Source organism: Oxyura jamaicensis, chromosome 1, assembly GCF_011077185.1.
Source record: "Oxyura jamaicensis isolate SHBP4307 breed ruddy duck chromosome 1, BPBGC_Ojam_1.0, whole genome shotgun sequence".
Taxonomy (NCBI): Eukaryota; Metazoa; Chordata; class Aves; order Anseriformes; family Anatidae; genus Oxyura; species Oxyura jamaicensis.
In genome coordinates, this window is record NC_048893.1 from 25,426,508 (window position 1) to 25,443,368 (window position 16,861).

General features: G+C 40.2%; 1 protein-coding gene across 10 annotated transcripts in view; it reads left to right on the forward strand.

The window, feature by feature from the left end:
- LOC118164303 (ankyrin repeat domain-containing protein 26-like) overlaps window positions 1-16,861 on the forward strand; it is a 55,708-nt gene that overhangs the window by 7,715 nt on the left and 31,132 nt on the right. For 7 of the 10 annotated variants that reach the window (XR_004749445.1, XM_035321744.1, XM_035321756.1 and 4 more), the window contains 11 exons: window positions 1,373-1,406; window positions 1,487-1,559; window positions 2,843-2,903; window positions 3,924-4,930; window positions 5,643-5,787; window positions 6,258-6,319; window positions 7,466-7,577; window positions 9,154-9,182; window positions 9,288-9,351; window positions 9,446-9,490; window positions 15,437-15,522. Coding sequence is in view for 9 of the 10 variants with exons in the window: in XM_035321744.1 (XP_035177635.1) it covers window positions 1,373-1,406; window positions 1,487-1,559; window positions 2,843-2,903; window positions 3,924-4,930; window positions 5,643-5,787; window positions 6,258-6,319; window positions 7,466-7,577; window positions 9,154-9,182; window positions 9,288-9,351; window positions 9,446-9,490; window positions 15,437-15,522 (1,718 nt within the window). In the remaining variant the exon portion in view is untranslated. The remainder of the gene's footprint in view (window positions 1-1,372; window positions 1,407-1,486; window positions 1,560-2,842; window positions 2,904-3,923; window positions 4,931-5,642; window positions 5,788-6,257; window positions 6,320-7,465; window positions 7,578-9,153; window positions 9,183-9,287; window positions 9,352-9,445; window positions 9,491-15,436; window positions 15,523-16,861) is intronic. The other 3 variants (XM_035321754.1, XM_035321779.1, XM_035321762.1) reach the window with 2 other exon arrangements.

Genomic DNA, 16,861 nt, shown 5'->3' on the forward strand with positions numbered 1-16,861 from the left:
CGAGAGGCATCTTAAGAAATTCAGCAAAGGCAAATACCAAGTTGTGCCCCTGGGAAGGAATAGCTCCTTGCTACAAAACGTGATGGGACTGCCTGGCAGGGCCCAGAGAGTCTTGGCAGCGAGCAAGCTGAGTATGAGCCAGCAGGGTGCCCTGGCTGCTGAGAAGGTCCAAGGCATCTTGGGCTGTGTTAAGAGCAGCCCAGCCAGGAGACTAGGGAAAGTGATTGCCCCTGCCTGATACTTGTTGGACTGTCTTGATCCCAGGTTATAATTTTGAGCCCCCAGTACAGAAGATCTTCCAGCAGTGAGCAAGTTCAGTTAGGAGCCATCAGATTCATCAGGGGCAGGAATACTTGCCCTGTGAGGAGGGGCTGAGAAAACAGGACTTGGTCAGCCTGAAGAAGAGGCAGCTTTGAAGGGGACCTAACAGCAGCTTCCAATATGTATGAGAAGATAAAGCCAGGAGCTTCCCTGTGGTACATGACAGGAGGTAGAGAGACAAGAGGTGTAAGTGGAAGCAGGAAAGTTTCTAACTGTGTTAGAAGTGTTGCCATGATAAGAACAGTTAAAATAGGGAGGTTGTTCGGCTTTCCTCCTTAGACGAGTTCAAGACCAGACTGAATAAAGCTCTGAGAACTTTGCCTGACCTCATATCTGGACTGGCTTTGATGAGGCAGTTGGCTAAGAGACTTCCTGAGACTTATTTTGACCTAACTTACCCTATGATCCTAAGTGAGAGTTGCCTTTGTTTCACCAAAGAAAGTTTGGAGTATAGTATAGTATGTCCTGGTAATGCTGCTTTTGTCTATTGTACACTCTTTTTTTGGTGCTGGTGATTATTCTACCTAGAGATAAGCTTTAGGTCTTGACTATGCTTTTTCATTTTTCTTTAAATTTTCAAAATAATTCATAGCTGGGTAAAGTAGAAAATAAAGTGTGTTGTATGACAGTATAAAGCACTTAATGTTTAAAGTGTAAAACCTCTGCTTGTGGTGTGTGAATGTGTGTGTAGTATGAGTACTTTGAAAATTCATCTACTTACTGCCTTCACAAACCACCACCATTTGTTAGCTGTTGACTAACATAGCATAGTCATGCTATGCTGTTCTTTAATTTAGAAATATTTCTTAAACACAAGAGCCCGAAGAAGATATCACTGATCTTCTTCATTTTTTTATTTTTTTTTTAATTCCATATGATTTGAAAAAGCAGGTGCTTTGGAAATGCTTTCCTTCATGCTGTCTTGTATTAAATTGGCCCAAGTTTCATTCTGTTATGACTTGTAGTGTTGTCCATGTTAAATGTTTGTTTGTATTGATTAATTTTTAGCATGCCAAATCTAATTTCAACATGTCAATTAATATTTGAACAGCAATAGATGACTTTTCCCAAGGAGACTCAATAAGGTGAGACTTCTAAAAATACCTAATACTTACTTGAAGAATGATATGAGGGAGCCACTATTCATTTTGCTTTGCTTTTTAAGAAGCTCTGAGAAAGAGGGGAGTGATGACAGTTGGCATACTTCTGAGGAAGAAGAACTTGATTTCACCCCCAAGGTATGCTGCCTTTACAAGAAAATTGTCCTGTAGAATAAGTGATTTGAAAGCAATTTTCTGTGGGATAGAAAGAAACTTTTTCCAGCCAGTACTGTTTTCACTTTAAAAGCAGTCTCTGGTCTGACAGCTTTTTTTTTTTTCTGCTGTGAGGTGTTTGTTTGTTTGTTTGTAAGAGAATTGTAGCTGTGGCAGAGCATGCTGTAAATTTGTGGTTTGGGGCAAAAGAGCAGTAGGTGACAAGATAAACAACCACGTTATTTTAGTTGTTCTGGTTCATTTGAGTCAGATTTGCAGACCCTGAAAGTTTATAAGTTACTATGTAACTTACTATCCTCCAAATGTGGCTATTGTTTCCCCTAATTTATGTGATAGAATTCTAACTGATAATGAAAAAGAGCAGTTATTAACTGAAAACATCTACTGAAACTGTTCGGCACCTGGTTCTCCATTCCTTCTCCTCAGGGTCCTCCAGTGCTCAATGAATGAGTTGGTCTGTTTATCCCCTTTCTTTCTTTTTTTCCCTTCTTCTATGGGATGACATTGTATGCAGTGTGAGATTATACACAAGTATGTTTTTATTCTTTTTTGAATGCTTGGGTGGTACTCTTTTATCAGCCACGTGTTATCTCCTACTGTTTTTGCTAGTATTACGAAGGATTATCAGTTTCTCTAGTGATACCTGGAGCATCTGGTCTGTTGCGCTGGCATTCTGCAGTAATGAGGAACTGGTGTATGGCAGTGGTGAACTGGTGGGGTTCAACACACTCTGTGATGCTGGAGATGCAAGCGTGTGTAGTTTAAACATTATTTCATTTTCTTACATTGATGTAAACGGAAGTGATGCATTTTTCTAGTATGATTTTGAAATTTAGGGATCTTTGGTGAGTGGACTTGCAGTGACTGATTTGTGTTACATCTAAGGAACTGTAACAGTTACGTGAGTTGTACACACTTGAAAGTAAGCATCCTACATATTACAAACATTAATTCAAAAACAGATTTTTAGACTTGGTATGCATGTAAATACAGTTTCAGAAAGAATTTGCTGAAGGGTACGTGAGCAGGTTTTTTTTTGAGGTAAAATAGTCACTGACTTGCATATGTGGGAGTGGTTGTGTAATTCGACCTATAGGATGTAGCAAGCACCTGAGAACTGTCAAAAGGACAGCCTGGTTGTATTTACTGTTCAAGAATTGATGTAAATAATTGATTTGTTTGTTTTTAAAAACAAGCAAGCAAAAAATAGATCAAATAATTCTTTTCAAATATATTTTTATTTACAGAAGCCGCAGAAGCCAAACTTGACGCTGTTAATGAATGCTTCCCAGCAGTTCAAGAAAAACAGTAAGCTATTTAGAAAAGACTGCATGATATAATGAGATACAAAAGTAAACTAGCTGAGTAATTTTTTCCCCCTTTGACTACAGAAAGTGAGAAAAGTAGTATTATAAGAACAGAGCACATAGTCATTTTAGAGCAAAATAAGTGAGATCATTAAAATGAAGATATTGAGTCCCTTCCTAAGCCTTTGTCCCTGATCAAGTCCTTTCTCCCATCCTGCTCGTCCACAGAAATATTAGGTGGTCTTACCTTGCCAGGCAGCTGAACTCCACCACGACCGCTCTCTCACTCCCCCTTCCTTAGAAGAGGAGCGGAAGAAGAAAAGGAAAGAAACAACTCACGGGTTGAGATAAGGATAATTTAATTAAAGGAAAAAATACTAAGGAAAAAATATTATTAATTAAACAATTTAACTAAAGGAAAGAAATGGAAAGGGGGAAAAAAAACAACAAGCAAAGGCTGTGTGGAAGTGCAGAGGAAAGAAATTACTCTCTACTTCCCACAAACGAGCGATGCCTGAACACGTCCTTGAAGCAGGGCCTCAATGCACGTAGCCGTTGTTCAGGAGGACAGGCGTTTTCACAACAAGAGCCCCCCCATTCCCCCCTTTCTTCCTTTTTCCAACTCTTATTGCTGAGTGTGACATCATATGGTATGGAATATCCCTTTGGTGGGTTTAGATCAGCTGCCCTGGTGATGTTCCTTCCTCCCCTCTTGCCCACCCCCAGCCTGCTGATGCTGGGGGGGTTAGAGGGAGTCCTAATGCGGTGCCAGTAATGCTCAGCAGGAGACACAACACTGGTGTGATACCACTTGTTCTAGCTTCAAGTACAGAGCAGAGCACCGTATGGGCTGTTGCGGGGAGAGTTAGCATCCCAGCCAGCCCCAGTACAATCCCTTACCTGGCTCCTTTTCCAGATGTTCCCAGATGACTCCTCTCCTATGCTTTAAGCAGGTAATAGGTCTGTTGCTATTTTTTTAATCACATGTTAATATGCCTTTTTCATTTTCTCATGCTTTAAGATGATGGTGATGGTTCTAGAATTGAAAGTCCTAAGTCACAGAAGAAAAACCTCAAACAAAGAACCCAGTCAGATGCAAATCTGAACAAAGGAGAGTGTGGTGAACTGTTGAACCAAGATGCTTCAGATGCAAGCAACCTGGAAGAAGAGGAATTGGATGAGGAGGAAGAAGAGGAGGAAGAAGATGAAAATGACGATGGAGATGATGATGAAGAGTATGAAGAGGAAGAGGAGGAAGATCTTACTCAAGATGAAAAGGAGGAGGAAGATCTGGAAGATGAAGAAACTCAGTCTAATGACATAATGGAGGAGGAGCAGGGGGGTGAAATAGAACCTAAAGGGGAAATTAATCAGGAATTGGGGTGTTTTAGCAATGTTAAGTATGAAGGGGAAACTCAATGTGGGACTGGAAATGTTTTTGGTGATGATCAGAAAACATGTAAAGAACTTGATGAAAAGATGGAGGGGTCTGTTGATACTCCTGTGTCTTTTATAGCTGGGTGTTATGAAAGGTTGCAAGAAAATATAACAGTGATATCTCCAAAGGTAATGAATAATGAATTATCCTGTGAATCCATACCAAAACAAGCTATCCTTCAAAATCTAAATAATTTACAAACTAGACAAGAAACTTTGAACAAGAAAAGCATGACTCAGGAGAAGTTACACCAAAAGGGTGACTCCTGTTTTGCAGACTCAGAAACAACAGACTGGAAAAAAGAGATCCGTCAGCCTTTCTCAGACAGTTGTGGTCTTACGGAGAAAAAGTCAGATTTTGGTGATGGCTTGAAAAGTATTAATGGCTTTCAGCCAGCAGCAGAAAACCCAAGACTTGAAAGTCAAAGACCAAAATCTGATATTCTTGAATATGTGGGTGAGGAGGATGCTGAAGAAGAGTATGAAGAAGCAGATCAGAAAGTCCATGAAGCACCAAAACAAGAAAGTGAAAACATGCACTTAAATAGATGTGAAGAAAACACAAAGGCAGCGTTTTCCTCAAGGACAAAGGTAAAGTATACGTGGATGATTCAATCACAAGGCTTTTTTTTAAGGGTAATACAGGTAAGAAACAGTCAGCTGTATTCCTATGGATACTTATTGCATATATCTGTATTTCAGTGATCATCTTTTGATGCTAAAAAGCGTTACTTCTAGCCAAAGTAATTTCTCAGGTATAAGAATAATTCCAGGCATTATTTTCAATATTTTTTTTACGTGTGATTACAATGATCTTGAAGGAGAAAGACAAGAAACTTCATTTATCTGGAACTGGTGAAATTTCTCTCAGTTATATAACTGAGAGAATGGATGTTATTTGTGAAGTGTTACTGCCCTTTAGTAAAATTCACAGCATGATGACTGCAACTGAGAAAACAAAACAGAATGAAATTGAGAGTAGGAAGCTAGTAATTTTCTGTAGAGCAAACTGGGGGAAAGAAGGAATGTGTTCCTGAATAATAGGATTTAAATAAAGTTGGGGTTAGACTAACATGAGGAAGTTCTTTTCAGGGGCTTTCCGGAACTAGGGATGAAGCTTATGACATGAGGCATTGCTGTTTAATCGTGCAGATTCCCACTGGAAACCTGAAGGCCTTGGGAGACTTTTGAGCTTTGCTTTACTTTTGTCTTACACAAGAAAAGCATTTTTCAAGTTGTCAGTGGGTGTTGAAGAAGATGCTTGTTTCTGTTCTTTCCAGCTGTTTTGGTCTGTCTCTTTTAGGAAGAGTCACTTAAGTGGGAAGAAGAGGAGAAGGAAGATGCTTGTGGAGAGCTGCAAACTGCAGCTGTTGAGGGTGTGAAAAATTCTGTTCATGGTAATAGCATTCAAGAACATAATGCTTCAGAAGACACTGCTGATGAGAGAAGTGAGTTAAACATTGATTCCAGTTGTTCCTCTCTAAGTATTAATGTGCCATAAATTAACTGAAATGGTGATATGGTGATTGACTTTCAGAGGTGGTAAATTCTTCTGTTGCCTGTGATTTCTAGTGGGCAGTGGCAGAGAAAGACAGCAGCTTGCTTTCCTTTTCATTCATTCTTAGGGAGCACAAAACATGGTGTTGGATTCCAAATGAACATTACCCAAATATGTGTGAGGCACAGTTTGTAGCTCTGTCAGCTGTCATGCTTAAACATCTTCTGCTTGAAAGGAGATAAGAGGAGTAAAGAGAACACTGTGATGTGACTGTATATGAATATACCATTGACTATAACTTATTTCTTAGTTTCTCCTCTGCAGAAGAACTGTTACTCATTCAGATGCAGGGTTTGACTGATGAGGAAAATCGGAGCACAGTAAATGCTCACAGCATCTCTCTTTGTCCATCCTTTGTAGGTGCCTTGCCAGCTCTAGGAGCAGAGCAAGAGGAGGAAGCTGAATCTCCCTGGGACTCTGAGGTACTTTCTGTGAAAGATGCAGTGGGGTCCCAGTGGGGGGAAGGTCACATCCAGAACGACCTCAGAGCTTGCTTTTGAATTTGTCGCTGCCATTAATGAGGCTTGTTTACCTCTTGTTGCTTCTGCTGTATATTTGTAACTAGGGGTCCTTGAAATGCTTGTGCTCTAGCCTTTCTAGTTAGAATCGGGACAAAGATCAGAATAATGATGTGGGCATTCTAGTAGCTGGCCTTTTGAGTTTGATGTCCAGTACAATATTGAGATGTGAGGTTTTCTGCTACTTAAAATCTTGTGAGCTTCTCAAAAGGGCTGGTGGTGTGAGGATTATTATTATTATTATTATTTTAACATACAGCTCTATTCTGCTGCCCCAGTCAGTGTTAAATGATTGTCTGCAACCTAGGCATCTAGATTTTTCTGTATGGAACCCTTATCTTTTTTAGGTATACTTCATCCTTTTTAGAAAGTTATTTTCAATAGATACCAAACAAGCTGGCAGTGTGTCCCTTCTGTCTGTGATAATTGGCTAGACAAAAGAGCAGGGTCTGTAGCTAACCCCCTCTGGCTTTTCTTGTGAGGAAAAATGAATTCCTCCCCACCTCCTTACTGAAAAAATACTAGACTAACATTTTTAATGTAACGTTAATCTCTGCTAACTTTGCCTTGTTAGTCTTTATTCAACTCAAATTTTTGCTTTATTTTTGCAGCATAGTGGTGAGTTCACTCACCACTGCAGGATACGTGCTCCAGGAGCATAAGCTCAAAATTGAATGTCAGGCACAAGTTTGGTGCAAATGTTGGATCACCACAGAGCTGCAGTTTCTCATTCGCAATCCATATCTTGATTTCCAATGTTAATTCTCTTTTGTGGCCATCCCATTTGTCAAGGGTTATCAGTGTTACAGGATAGTTTAGATGAGTTATAAGTGGGTTTGTTTAGCCAAAGATCTGAAAATACACACTACGGCTATGACTTTTCCACTGTGTGCTATGCATTGATGCATCCTTTACAAGACTTCAATTACAAAAACCTTTTGATACACTTGATATCATTTTGTGCACATTGGCTGAGCGGCAGCTTTTTTCATGGAAGTTAAGTGGGAGGGGGGAAAAGAGTTTGTACCAATTGTCTTCCATGTGTTCTAGATTATACAGACAGATTCTGAAAGTCTGAGAAAAGTGTCGCCTGGTGTGTTGCTCCCAGCTGCAGATGAACATGGAGCATGCTTGCAGAGTGTTTCAGTGGAGCGCAACAATGGTAACTTTCTGGTGGATTGTGTTTGTAAGCATTTATAGACTGAAGTGAACTTTTACCAGTGTCTTCCTTAGGAGTGCTGTTATGCTGTGGCTGTGTGCCATAGCACTGAAGAAGTGCTTGGCACCTGTTAGTTAACACCAGTTAACGCAGCACCTGATGGCCTGTTTGATTAGTAAAGGAATTTCTTGTGTGCATTGTGTGTGTTCTTCGGACATGTATATTTTGGTTTCAGGTTGTTGCTTACAGTGGTAAAAGTGTGTGTGGTTTAGGACTGATCTGTCAGAACGCTTAGACGTTCTTGGATAATAACACAGCAGAAGAAATATCATCTGGCCAAGCATTTTTTTTTTGTAGCTTAATTTATGATAGGTTTATGTTGTGCTTTATCTAGGAGCTAAAATGTGATGAAAAGTTCAGGTTCTGTTCCTAAGGATTTCTTCATGTAGCTTGTGAAATTTGCCTTTTGACCATCTTGAGTGTAGAAGAGCAGAAAAGTTTTGCTATTCGGGTAAAACTCTTTTCTGAGGATTTTCTCCTTTAAAAAATGACTTGTCAATCCAGCTTGTAATATGGGTATAATAACTTAGTTGTAGAGGTCAATTTTAGTAGGCTGGAAGCAGAACTTCACAAGATGAGAGCTTTAAAGGAGCTCGATTAGTTGTCATGAAAGTCTGTGTTGTATGATTCTGCTAAGTTAAATTTGAAATAAATATGAAAAGGGGTTAAAAGGTGATTATGGTAATCTTTCTAATGTATTTCCATATTACCAGATCACCAAGTCTGCTGAAATCAAATACTATTTGTTTTAATTATTTTTTTAATATGAGAATTCTTCTGGGGAGCCATATATAGTAACATTTCATATATTTGTTTCATGAGAAGACTCAAACTGTAAGATGACTAAAGCACAGAATTCAAGAAACTCATGAGTTTGGAAGTATTTTAATGTTAATGTTGGACAAATTTTTTTTGAAAATGATACTTGGAGCAATGTTATAAGCATCCATTACAGCCAAAAAACACTCATTTCATTTGTTTCCTTGCAAGCTAAACCAAAATGATCTGTTGAGAACCATATTGATTTTACCTTGTTGAATGACACCTATATGAGGTTTCTGTTCTGTGCCCTTGATCTCCCTGTGCTATCAAAGAGGGAAAATACTCCTCAACATTAAACACTCGTAGGATAATCAAAGTCTTTGTACTGTTGAATTGCTTTATGATCATTATTACAGCAGATCAGCTTTGGCCTTTGACGCAGTCCTTTTAGAAAGTAGAATACAGCTTCTTAAAAGGGACAAAATACTTTGATCTTCAATTGACAAGCATGACCATACCACTTCACATGAATTGTTCTAGTTCTGTGACTTTTTTGATTATTTTTTTTAAATCCAAGGTGCATGTAGGAAAGAATGTGCTATGCATTTCTTGTATGCTAATATAAATGCTGTATGATAAGGTAATTGAATGTGAGGTATTGTACTATCAATGAAATAATGCTTGTAACTAACTGATATTGCTTGGAGTAACAGATGCCTTCAATTAAAAAAAATAATACTTAGTTTTTCACCACCAGGCATTTCAGAGAAACCCAGCAATTTGCAGGTAAACAGTTCTTTTGTTTCAGACTACTTTTCCTGTTCATTAAAAAAATATGTAGTTTGAATTTGTGGTGTTTTTTTTTTGTTCATTGGATTGTGTCTTTCATAGCTGAAGATTTCTGCGTCAGTTTTAGAAATGAGTGAAACATCTAGAAGAGGAAGGCAGAAATCAGGTAATGATGACATCATGTTGTTATTCTAGGTTTAGCTTCATAATCTTTCTGGATAGGCATATTTAATTAAACATCTGATTTATTTGTTTTTCAGATCTGTTGGAGGAATTTAGTTTAGGAGATGCAGAGGATATTGAAGGTATTCATAAGTCTTGTTGTGTTCTTTTATGGGCAGATACATTGTACTTTAAATTATTTCTCAGTAATAAATTAAGAGTTTTGGTTTTGTCTGTAATACATAATAATGTGAAATCCATAGAACCATTCAGGTTGGAAGAACCCTCTAAGATCTAGAACAATGTTTAACTTAGTGCTAAAGTCCACCACTAAAACATACTAGTAGGTTCTAAATCTACACATTCCTGAAGATATCCAGAGATGGTAACACTGTCACTTCTCTGGGCAGCCTATTCCAGTGCCTAACAACTCTTTCATTAAAGAAATTTCTCCTAATATCCAACCTAGACCTCCCCTGGTGCAACTTCAGGCCATTTCCTCTCTTCTTATCCTTTGGTGCTTGGGAAAAGAGCCTGATCCCCACCTCATTACAGCCTCCTTTAAGATAATTATAAAGAATATTAAGGTTTCCCCTGAACCTTTTCTCCAAGTTAGACAACCCCAGCACCCTCAGCTGCTCTTAGGACTTATTCTCTAGACACTTCACTAGCTTTGTTGTCCTTTGGATGTGCTCCAGCACCTCGATGTCCTTCTTGTACTGAGGGGCCCAAAACTGAACACAGCACTCAAGGTGCAGCCTCACCAGAGCCGAGTCCAGAGGGACAATCACTTCCCTAGTCCTGCTGGCCACACTATTTCTGATACGAGGCAGGATGCTGTTGGCCTTCTTGGCCACCTGAACACACTTCTGGTTCATATTCAGCCAGCTGTTGACCAATACCCCCAGGTTCCTTTTTGCTGGGCAGCTTTCCAGCCACTCTTCCCCCAGCCTGTAGCATTGCACGAGGTTGTTGTGCCCCAAGGCAAGATGTGGCACTTAGCCTTGTTGAACTTCATACAGCTGGCTTCCACCCATCAGGCCAGCCTATGCAGATCCCTCTGCAGTGCCTTCCTATCCTCAAGCAGATCAACACTCAGATCTAACTTGGTGTCATCTGCAAACTTACTGAGGGTGTGCATGATCCTCTTGTCCAAATCATTGGCAAAGGTTTTGAAGAGAACTGGTCCCAGTACTGAGCCCTGGGGGACTCCACTAGTGACCAGCCTCCAACTGGATTTAACTCCATTCACCATGACTCTTTGGACCTGGTCATCCAGCCAGTTTTTAATCCAATGAATTGTACATCTGTCCAAGCCTTAAGCAGCCAGTTTCTTCAGGAGAATGCTGTGGGATACGGTGTCAAAGCCTTACTGAAGTCTAGGTAGACCACATCCACAGCCTTTCCTGCATCTGCTGAGCATGTCACCTCCTCCTAGGAGATAAGATTTGTCAAGCAGGACCTGCCTTTGATAAACCCATGCTGACTAGGCCTGATCACCTGGTTGTCCTGTAAATGCTGCATGACGGCTCTCAAGATAATCTCCTCCCTGAGTTTTTCCAGCACTGATGTCAGACTGATAGGCCTGTAGTCTCCCACATCCTCCTTTCAGCCCTTCTTGTAGATAGGTGTCTCATTTGCTAGCTGCCAGTGGACTAAGGCCTCTTGTGACAGCCAGGACTGCTGATAAATGTTGGAAAGCAGTTTGGCAACAGTCTGTAGTTGGCTCACTCACCAGCAGCCCCATAATGGAGCAGTATGTTATAACATTGCAAACACAGAAAGGAAAGGCAGTCTTTTCATAGTTCATTTCATGTCAGAGGTTCTTCCTGTGTGTCTTTATTCATATGTCTTTTTCACCCATGTGTTATCCTGAACATAATGTATTAAGAAGTATATGTGAAAATTTCTCTCAAACTTTTGTTTGGATTTGTTTCAGCAATCAATATTTTTTCAACAAAGCATTGTGATTACTGTGGCAAAATTATTTTTAACTCAGAAAGGATTGAATGAGACTGTTCTTAAGTTAGTTCACAAGATACTGTAAATGTTTACAAGATTTATATGACTAAATGTAGAATGAGAGAGATGAAATTTCCCATTCAGTTTCCTTTGTTATTGACTCATAGTAATAATGTCTTGGAATATATTTGTGGGTCAAAATTAAACAGTGGTGTTCTTTGTATAGATGAATATCTGCTTAGCTCTGTGATCTCCAAGGGAAAAAAAATCATTCTGAGATAACTTATGAGTAGGGAAATCTCAGAAGATAAAGGAAAGGTAAAGGCTAATTTGAAAGAAGCAGAGAAATATGACTTTTACTGTTGTTAGAGAACAGGAAGAGTATAAGGAAAGGGATTTGCATCTTGTGGATACACAGGGATATCTGAGTACTTACATGTGTTAGTCATAGGGTTGGATTCATGTAACCCCCCCAGGTATCCAATTAAAGAAACATAATACATTGCAGGTAAAAATACTGGAATTTAATTTACTCCATGAATTTTTGATACGCATTTGTCAAATGACAGAGTCCTCAGAAGCTTTATACTGGGGTTCTCCCAGCATTTTGGTTAAAACTTTGCCCTGTCCTAGAAGTTAAAATGTCTTTACTTTGTCAGTGAGAAGTCATCCTTTCTTCACAATGGTATCAGCAATCAGTAGTACAACAAGCATACACTTAAGAGTTCCTGTTCTAAGACTTTTTGATTGCAACAACTAACATGTGCTGTCCTTTTTGAGGTTATATTTTTTTTAATTATTTTTCCAATGGCTTAGAGTTACTGACACCATAAGTGACAACAGGAATCCTTTGTGTGGGGGAATATTGTTGTCTCTCATCTTTACCTGCCTTTTTCCTGGTTCTGTGCCTACTGTACAGAAATTTCAACATTGATTAAACCTTACAGGAAAAAAAAATCTTACAGGCGTTGAAGTTCCTAATATATTTTGTAAAGGCTGAAACTTTAGACTCGTAGCTGTGAACTTTTCTCTTGATCATGATGGGTAAGACTGAATAGGAGTTTGGTTTGCTTTCAGTTATGGCACCCAATTTTGAAATTTCTGGACTCCTAAACAAAATTCAGAACTTTAAGAAACCTGTGTGTCTGATTGTCTCCAGATTGTATGAAATACTTCAAAATCAGCAGGAGTTCGTCATAACAACCCTGTCAAACAAGTGCTGTCAGCCCACTAAGGATTAATGTGTATTGCCAAAGGCCTTGGCTGAAATACTCAAAAAAACAAAACTACAGAAATCTAGGAAACAGCACTCACCAATGACTGGGGTAGGAGGAGACGGTTGTGACTTCATACAGTGTAACTTGAATTTAGAATTGCACCCATGAAGACCTCTATGACTGTTTGAGGAGCTTAGTTTCCCAATTCAGACAGAACTGTGTAGCTATAGGCATGTATCTAATCTAATACCTTTCAAGAAGTGAAAGCTTGCAAAAGGAGTTGCCTAAAGTATAAAACACTACAAGTGAGGTTGGCTGTTATTTGTTAATACTGGCTCCTTTTGTGTATGTATAAGATACCTATTTTTTCCTTATGTTACTCTCCTTGGGAAGAACAGAGGATTGTGTCCCCCTTTTAGCAATGAAGCTTCATGTATAGAAAGGCTCTTACATGGAGACCATGGGATTATGGAGCAGGAAAGGATGTGCAAGGTCATTAAGGTAAAAACCTCCCATCTGTGTTCAGGTGCCACACTTGAGCTCATAGAGTGATAAAGGTTGGAAAAAACTTTCAACATCATCAAGTTCGACTGCCAACCTGACATGCCAAGAGTCGCATCATTACACCCTCTTCCTTCATGTCATGTCCACCTGTTTCTTAAATACCTCTAGGGATGGGGATTCTACTGCTTCCCTGGGCAGCCATTCCAATTTTTGACCACCCTCTCAGTGAAGAAGTTCACCCTAACATACAATCTAAACCTCCCTTGGTGCACCTTGAAACAATTTCTTCACATCCGATTGCATGTCACCTGAAAAAAAAAGAGACCAACATCCTCCTCAGTGCAGCCTCATTTCAGGGAGTTGTAGAGAGAGATGAGGTCTCCCCTCAGCCTCCTCTCCTCCAGACAAAACTATGCCAGTGCCTTCACTTGCTGCTTCTGTGTCTTAATCTGTAAGCCCTCTACCGGCTTGGTTGCTCTTCTCTGCTCACACTTGAGCAACTCGGTATCCTTGTAGTGGAGGACCCAAAACTGAACACAGTGTTTGAGGTATGGTCTCACCAGTACCAGATAAAAAGGGGCAATCAATTCCCTAGTCCTGCTGGCCATACTACTTATGATGCAGGCTGGGATGGCATGGGCCTTCTTGACCACATGGGCACACTGCTGGCTCATGTTAGCCAGCTGTCGACCAGCACCCCCAGGCCTTTTTCTGCTGGGCAACTTTCTGGCCCAGTCCAGCCCAGCATCCAGTTGTTATGACCCAAGTGCAGGACCCAGCACTTAGCCTTGTAGGATTTCAGGCAATTGGACTTGGCTAATCCAGCCTATCTGGGTCCCTCTGCAGATCCTTCCTACTCTCAAGCAGATTGATAGTCCTGCCTGACTTGGTATTATCTGGGACTTATTTCTTTCTGAACACTTGATTGTTCAAAGTGGCCGGTGTCACTGTGTGTGTAGAAGACAGTGAGTTGCTCCTTCAACGTTGTTGCTCGGATTGTGGCATCTGAGAATTGGTGACTAGGGTTACAAAGTAGGTACTTCAAAATGGGGAGCCCAGTCTGAGTGGCTGCTTCTGAGGAGTTTGTGACCTATACAAATTTAATTAGGTGTTCTAAGAAAAGGATGGAATCCAGTTTTTCATGTGGTCCATGTGAAAGTTCTTGATCATGGGCGGTTTCTTAACATTTCACAAATCTTTCTCATTCAGTGTACTGTCCCTGTCTTCTGCAAGAGATAAGGCAGCAGTTTGACTAAAATGCTCAGTCTAGTTCCATGTTTTAGAGGCATTTTTCTTTCTTGTACAGAGTAAGCCTGGGACCTTTAAGACTTAGAGCATGAGATTTTGTTCATGGATTTCTCTGCACAAAGCAAAATGAAAATAGCTGGAGGAACGTAGCTAGTTACTGTATGGCTCAGTGTGCCACAAATATATAAATTTATATATTGTGGTGGTTTTACCGTGGTAGGCAGTTGAACACCACGACCGCTCTCTCACTCCCCCTCCTCAGATGAGGAGGGGAAGAAGTAAAGGAAAGAACAACTCATGGGTTGAGATAAGGATGATTTAATTAAAGAGAATATATATATATATATGTATATGTTATTAAGGAAATATTATTATTAATTAATTCAACTAAAGGGAAAAAAAGGAAAGGGGAAGAGGGGGGGGGGAAAGGGAATAACTAAACAAAATAAGTAAAGGCTATGTGGAAGTGCAGAGGAAAGAAATTACTCTCTACTTCCCACAAATGAGCGATGCTTGACCACGTCCTTGAAGCAGGGCCTCAACGCACGTAGCCGGTGTTCGGGAGGAGGACAGATGTTCTCACAACGAGAGCCCACCCCTCCCCTCTTCTTCCTTTTTCCACCTTTTATTGCTGAGTGTGACATCATATGGTATGGAATATCCCTTTGGTTGGTTTAGGTCAGCTACCCTGATGATGTTTCTCTCTCACATTTTTGTCCACCCCCTAGGAGGGTTAGAGAGAGTCCTGATGCTGTGCCAGCACTTCTCAGCAGCAGACACAACACCGGTGTGATACCACTGCTGTTCTAGCTACAAGTGCAGAGCGCAGCACTGTATGGGCTGCTGCAGGGAAAGTTAACATCCCAGCCAGACCCAGTACATATATACATAAACCATTCCTGTTTCTTAAAGGTGTGTTTGTGACCATTTATATTAATATTCAGTAAATTTCCCTTATATATGAAAAAACACAAGTTCACAAAGATACGTCTTAAATCTGTGTTATCATGTCTCTAAATCGTAAATCATGCATTTAAGGGGATATGTTAGTTTGTGCTAAGATTTTTCTCATAAAAACGATGATTCTGGATGCACTCTAGCTATAAATAATCGGTATTAAGTCATGTTGGATGTAAAAATGTGATGTTTTCACTGTAGGTGAGTGCTCAGACTCTACTTTTCACGTGTCATCATCAGGTGAAAAAGAAGCGATCAAGGATGCCATTGAAAACCATGGGAGGCAGGTACGTGAAACCAAGTATCTTGAATTACATTCTGTAAACTGTACTATATGTTAAAGTAAAAGAAAGCTTACCAGTTAGTAAATGGTGCTGAAGAAAGCGTCCTGTACATGAAGGTTGTATTGTTTAAAGTAAAGTTGGATCCAACCTTATCTTTGTGTAAAATGCTTGCCGTTATGATGGGTGTTTGACATTAATTATCCCAATTTGTTTCCAGCTGATTTGCTTAAGCATTGACCACTGTTTTTCTTTGAGTGTGTGGTGCTGAGAAACAGTGCAGTCAAATGTGTTCATTTTTCCTATGCAAAATGCATATTCAAGTGGGGAGAAAGATTTTTCTATCATCTCCTAACCTGTTGGATAAAACATGACAGATACTCCTCTTTGTAAGAGAAAGGTCAAGCAACAATCTGATGAGATGATCTGCCAGATGCTTTCTTTGCACATACAAAATGCCCCTTGGTTTATCAAGTCAATAAGTGTTTGAAAAGAATTTTTGGAGGGCCTTTTATAGGAGTATAAAGCAGGTATTCTGTTTATATTAGGCATACAGGACAGGGCTGCGTAGGGGTCTCCAGTGAGTGCCTGGAATCTGCTGTAACATTCAAGGGACAGTAGAGCAAGTAATTTCCATCCCGCGCACAGGCACCATGAAAGAGTGTCTTGAGGGTCATAATTTCAACAGGCAGAGTGTGGCGTAATAACCACACAAGGGTATGTTTAAGGATCAATAACTTCAACAACTTTATTAAGGACAGGCTCCCTTCTTATACTATTAGCTCTACAAGCGGTACTTTCCCACTAGCTATTCATTGGTTCACAACTTTGCCCAGCAACTGCGAACATTTAGCAACTTCCATGTCTTAACGGTTGGAGAAAAAGCAGTTTGAGACAGCAAGGGGTCCTGTGAATCACCACTTCTTTGTTCCTTCTAACTTCTTTACATTCCTCATGGCTTCATCCTCACAAGTCCAATGTTATCACCAAGCACGGGGTTTGTAGACCCCCATGGCGATACTCCCACAGCAGAGCACCGAACTTCAGGCATTTGAAGGTGGTGAAAGTTGGGCAAAGAGAACAGAGCTTGGGAACGGAGTGGCTGAGACAGGTGGTGGCTGGTTGAGATGCTACTCCCCATTGTGACAGGAGAAATTTCTGCAGAGTTAAAAGGGAGAAAAGGGCCTGTCTAAATAGAAGGAGTGAGAAGTTGGATGGTCTTGGCCCCTTGGGACACCGAGGCTGCAGGCCCTAGTTAGAAGAGAACACGAGCTGAGGAGGCACACAGGGAGGGAACGTGCTCAGGGGAGTGTGATGAACACGAGCAGTCAGAAACGTTGAGGAA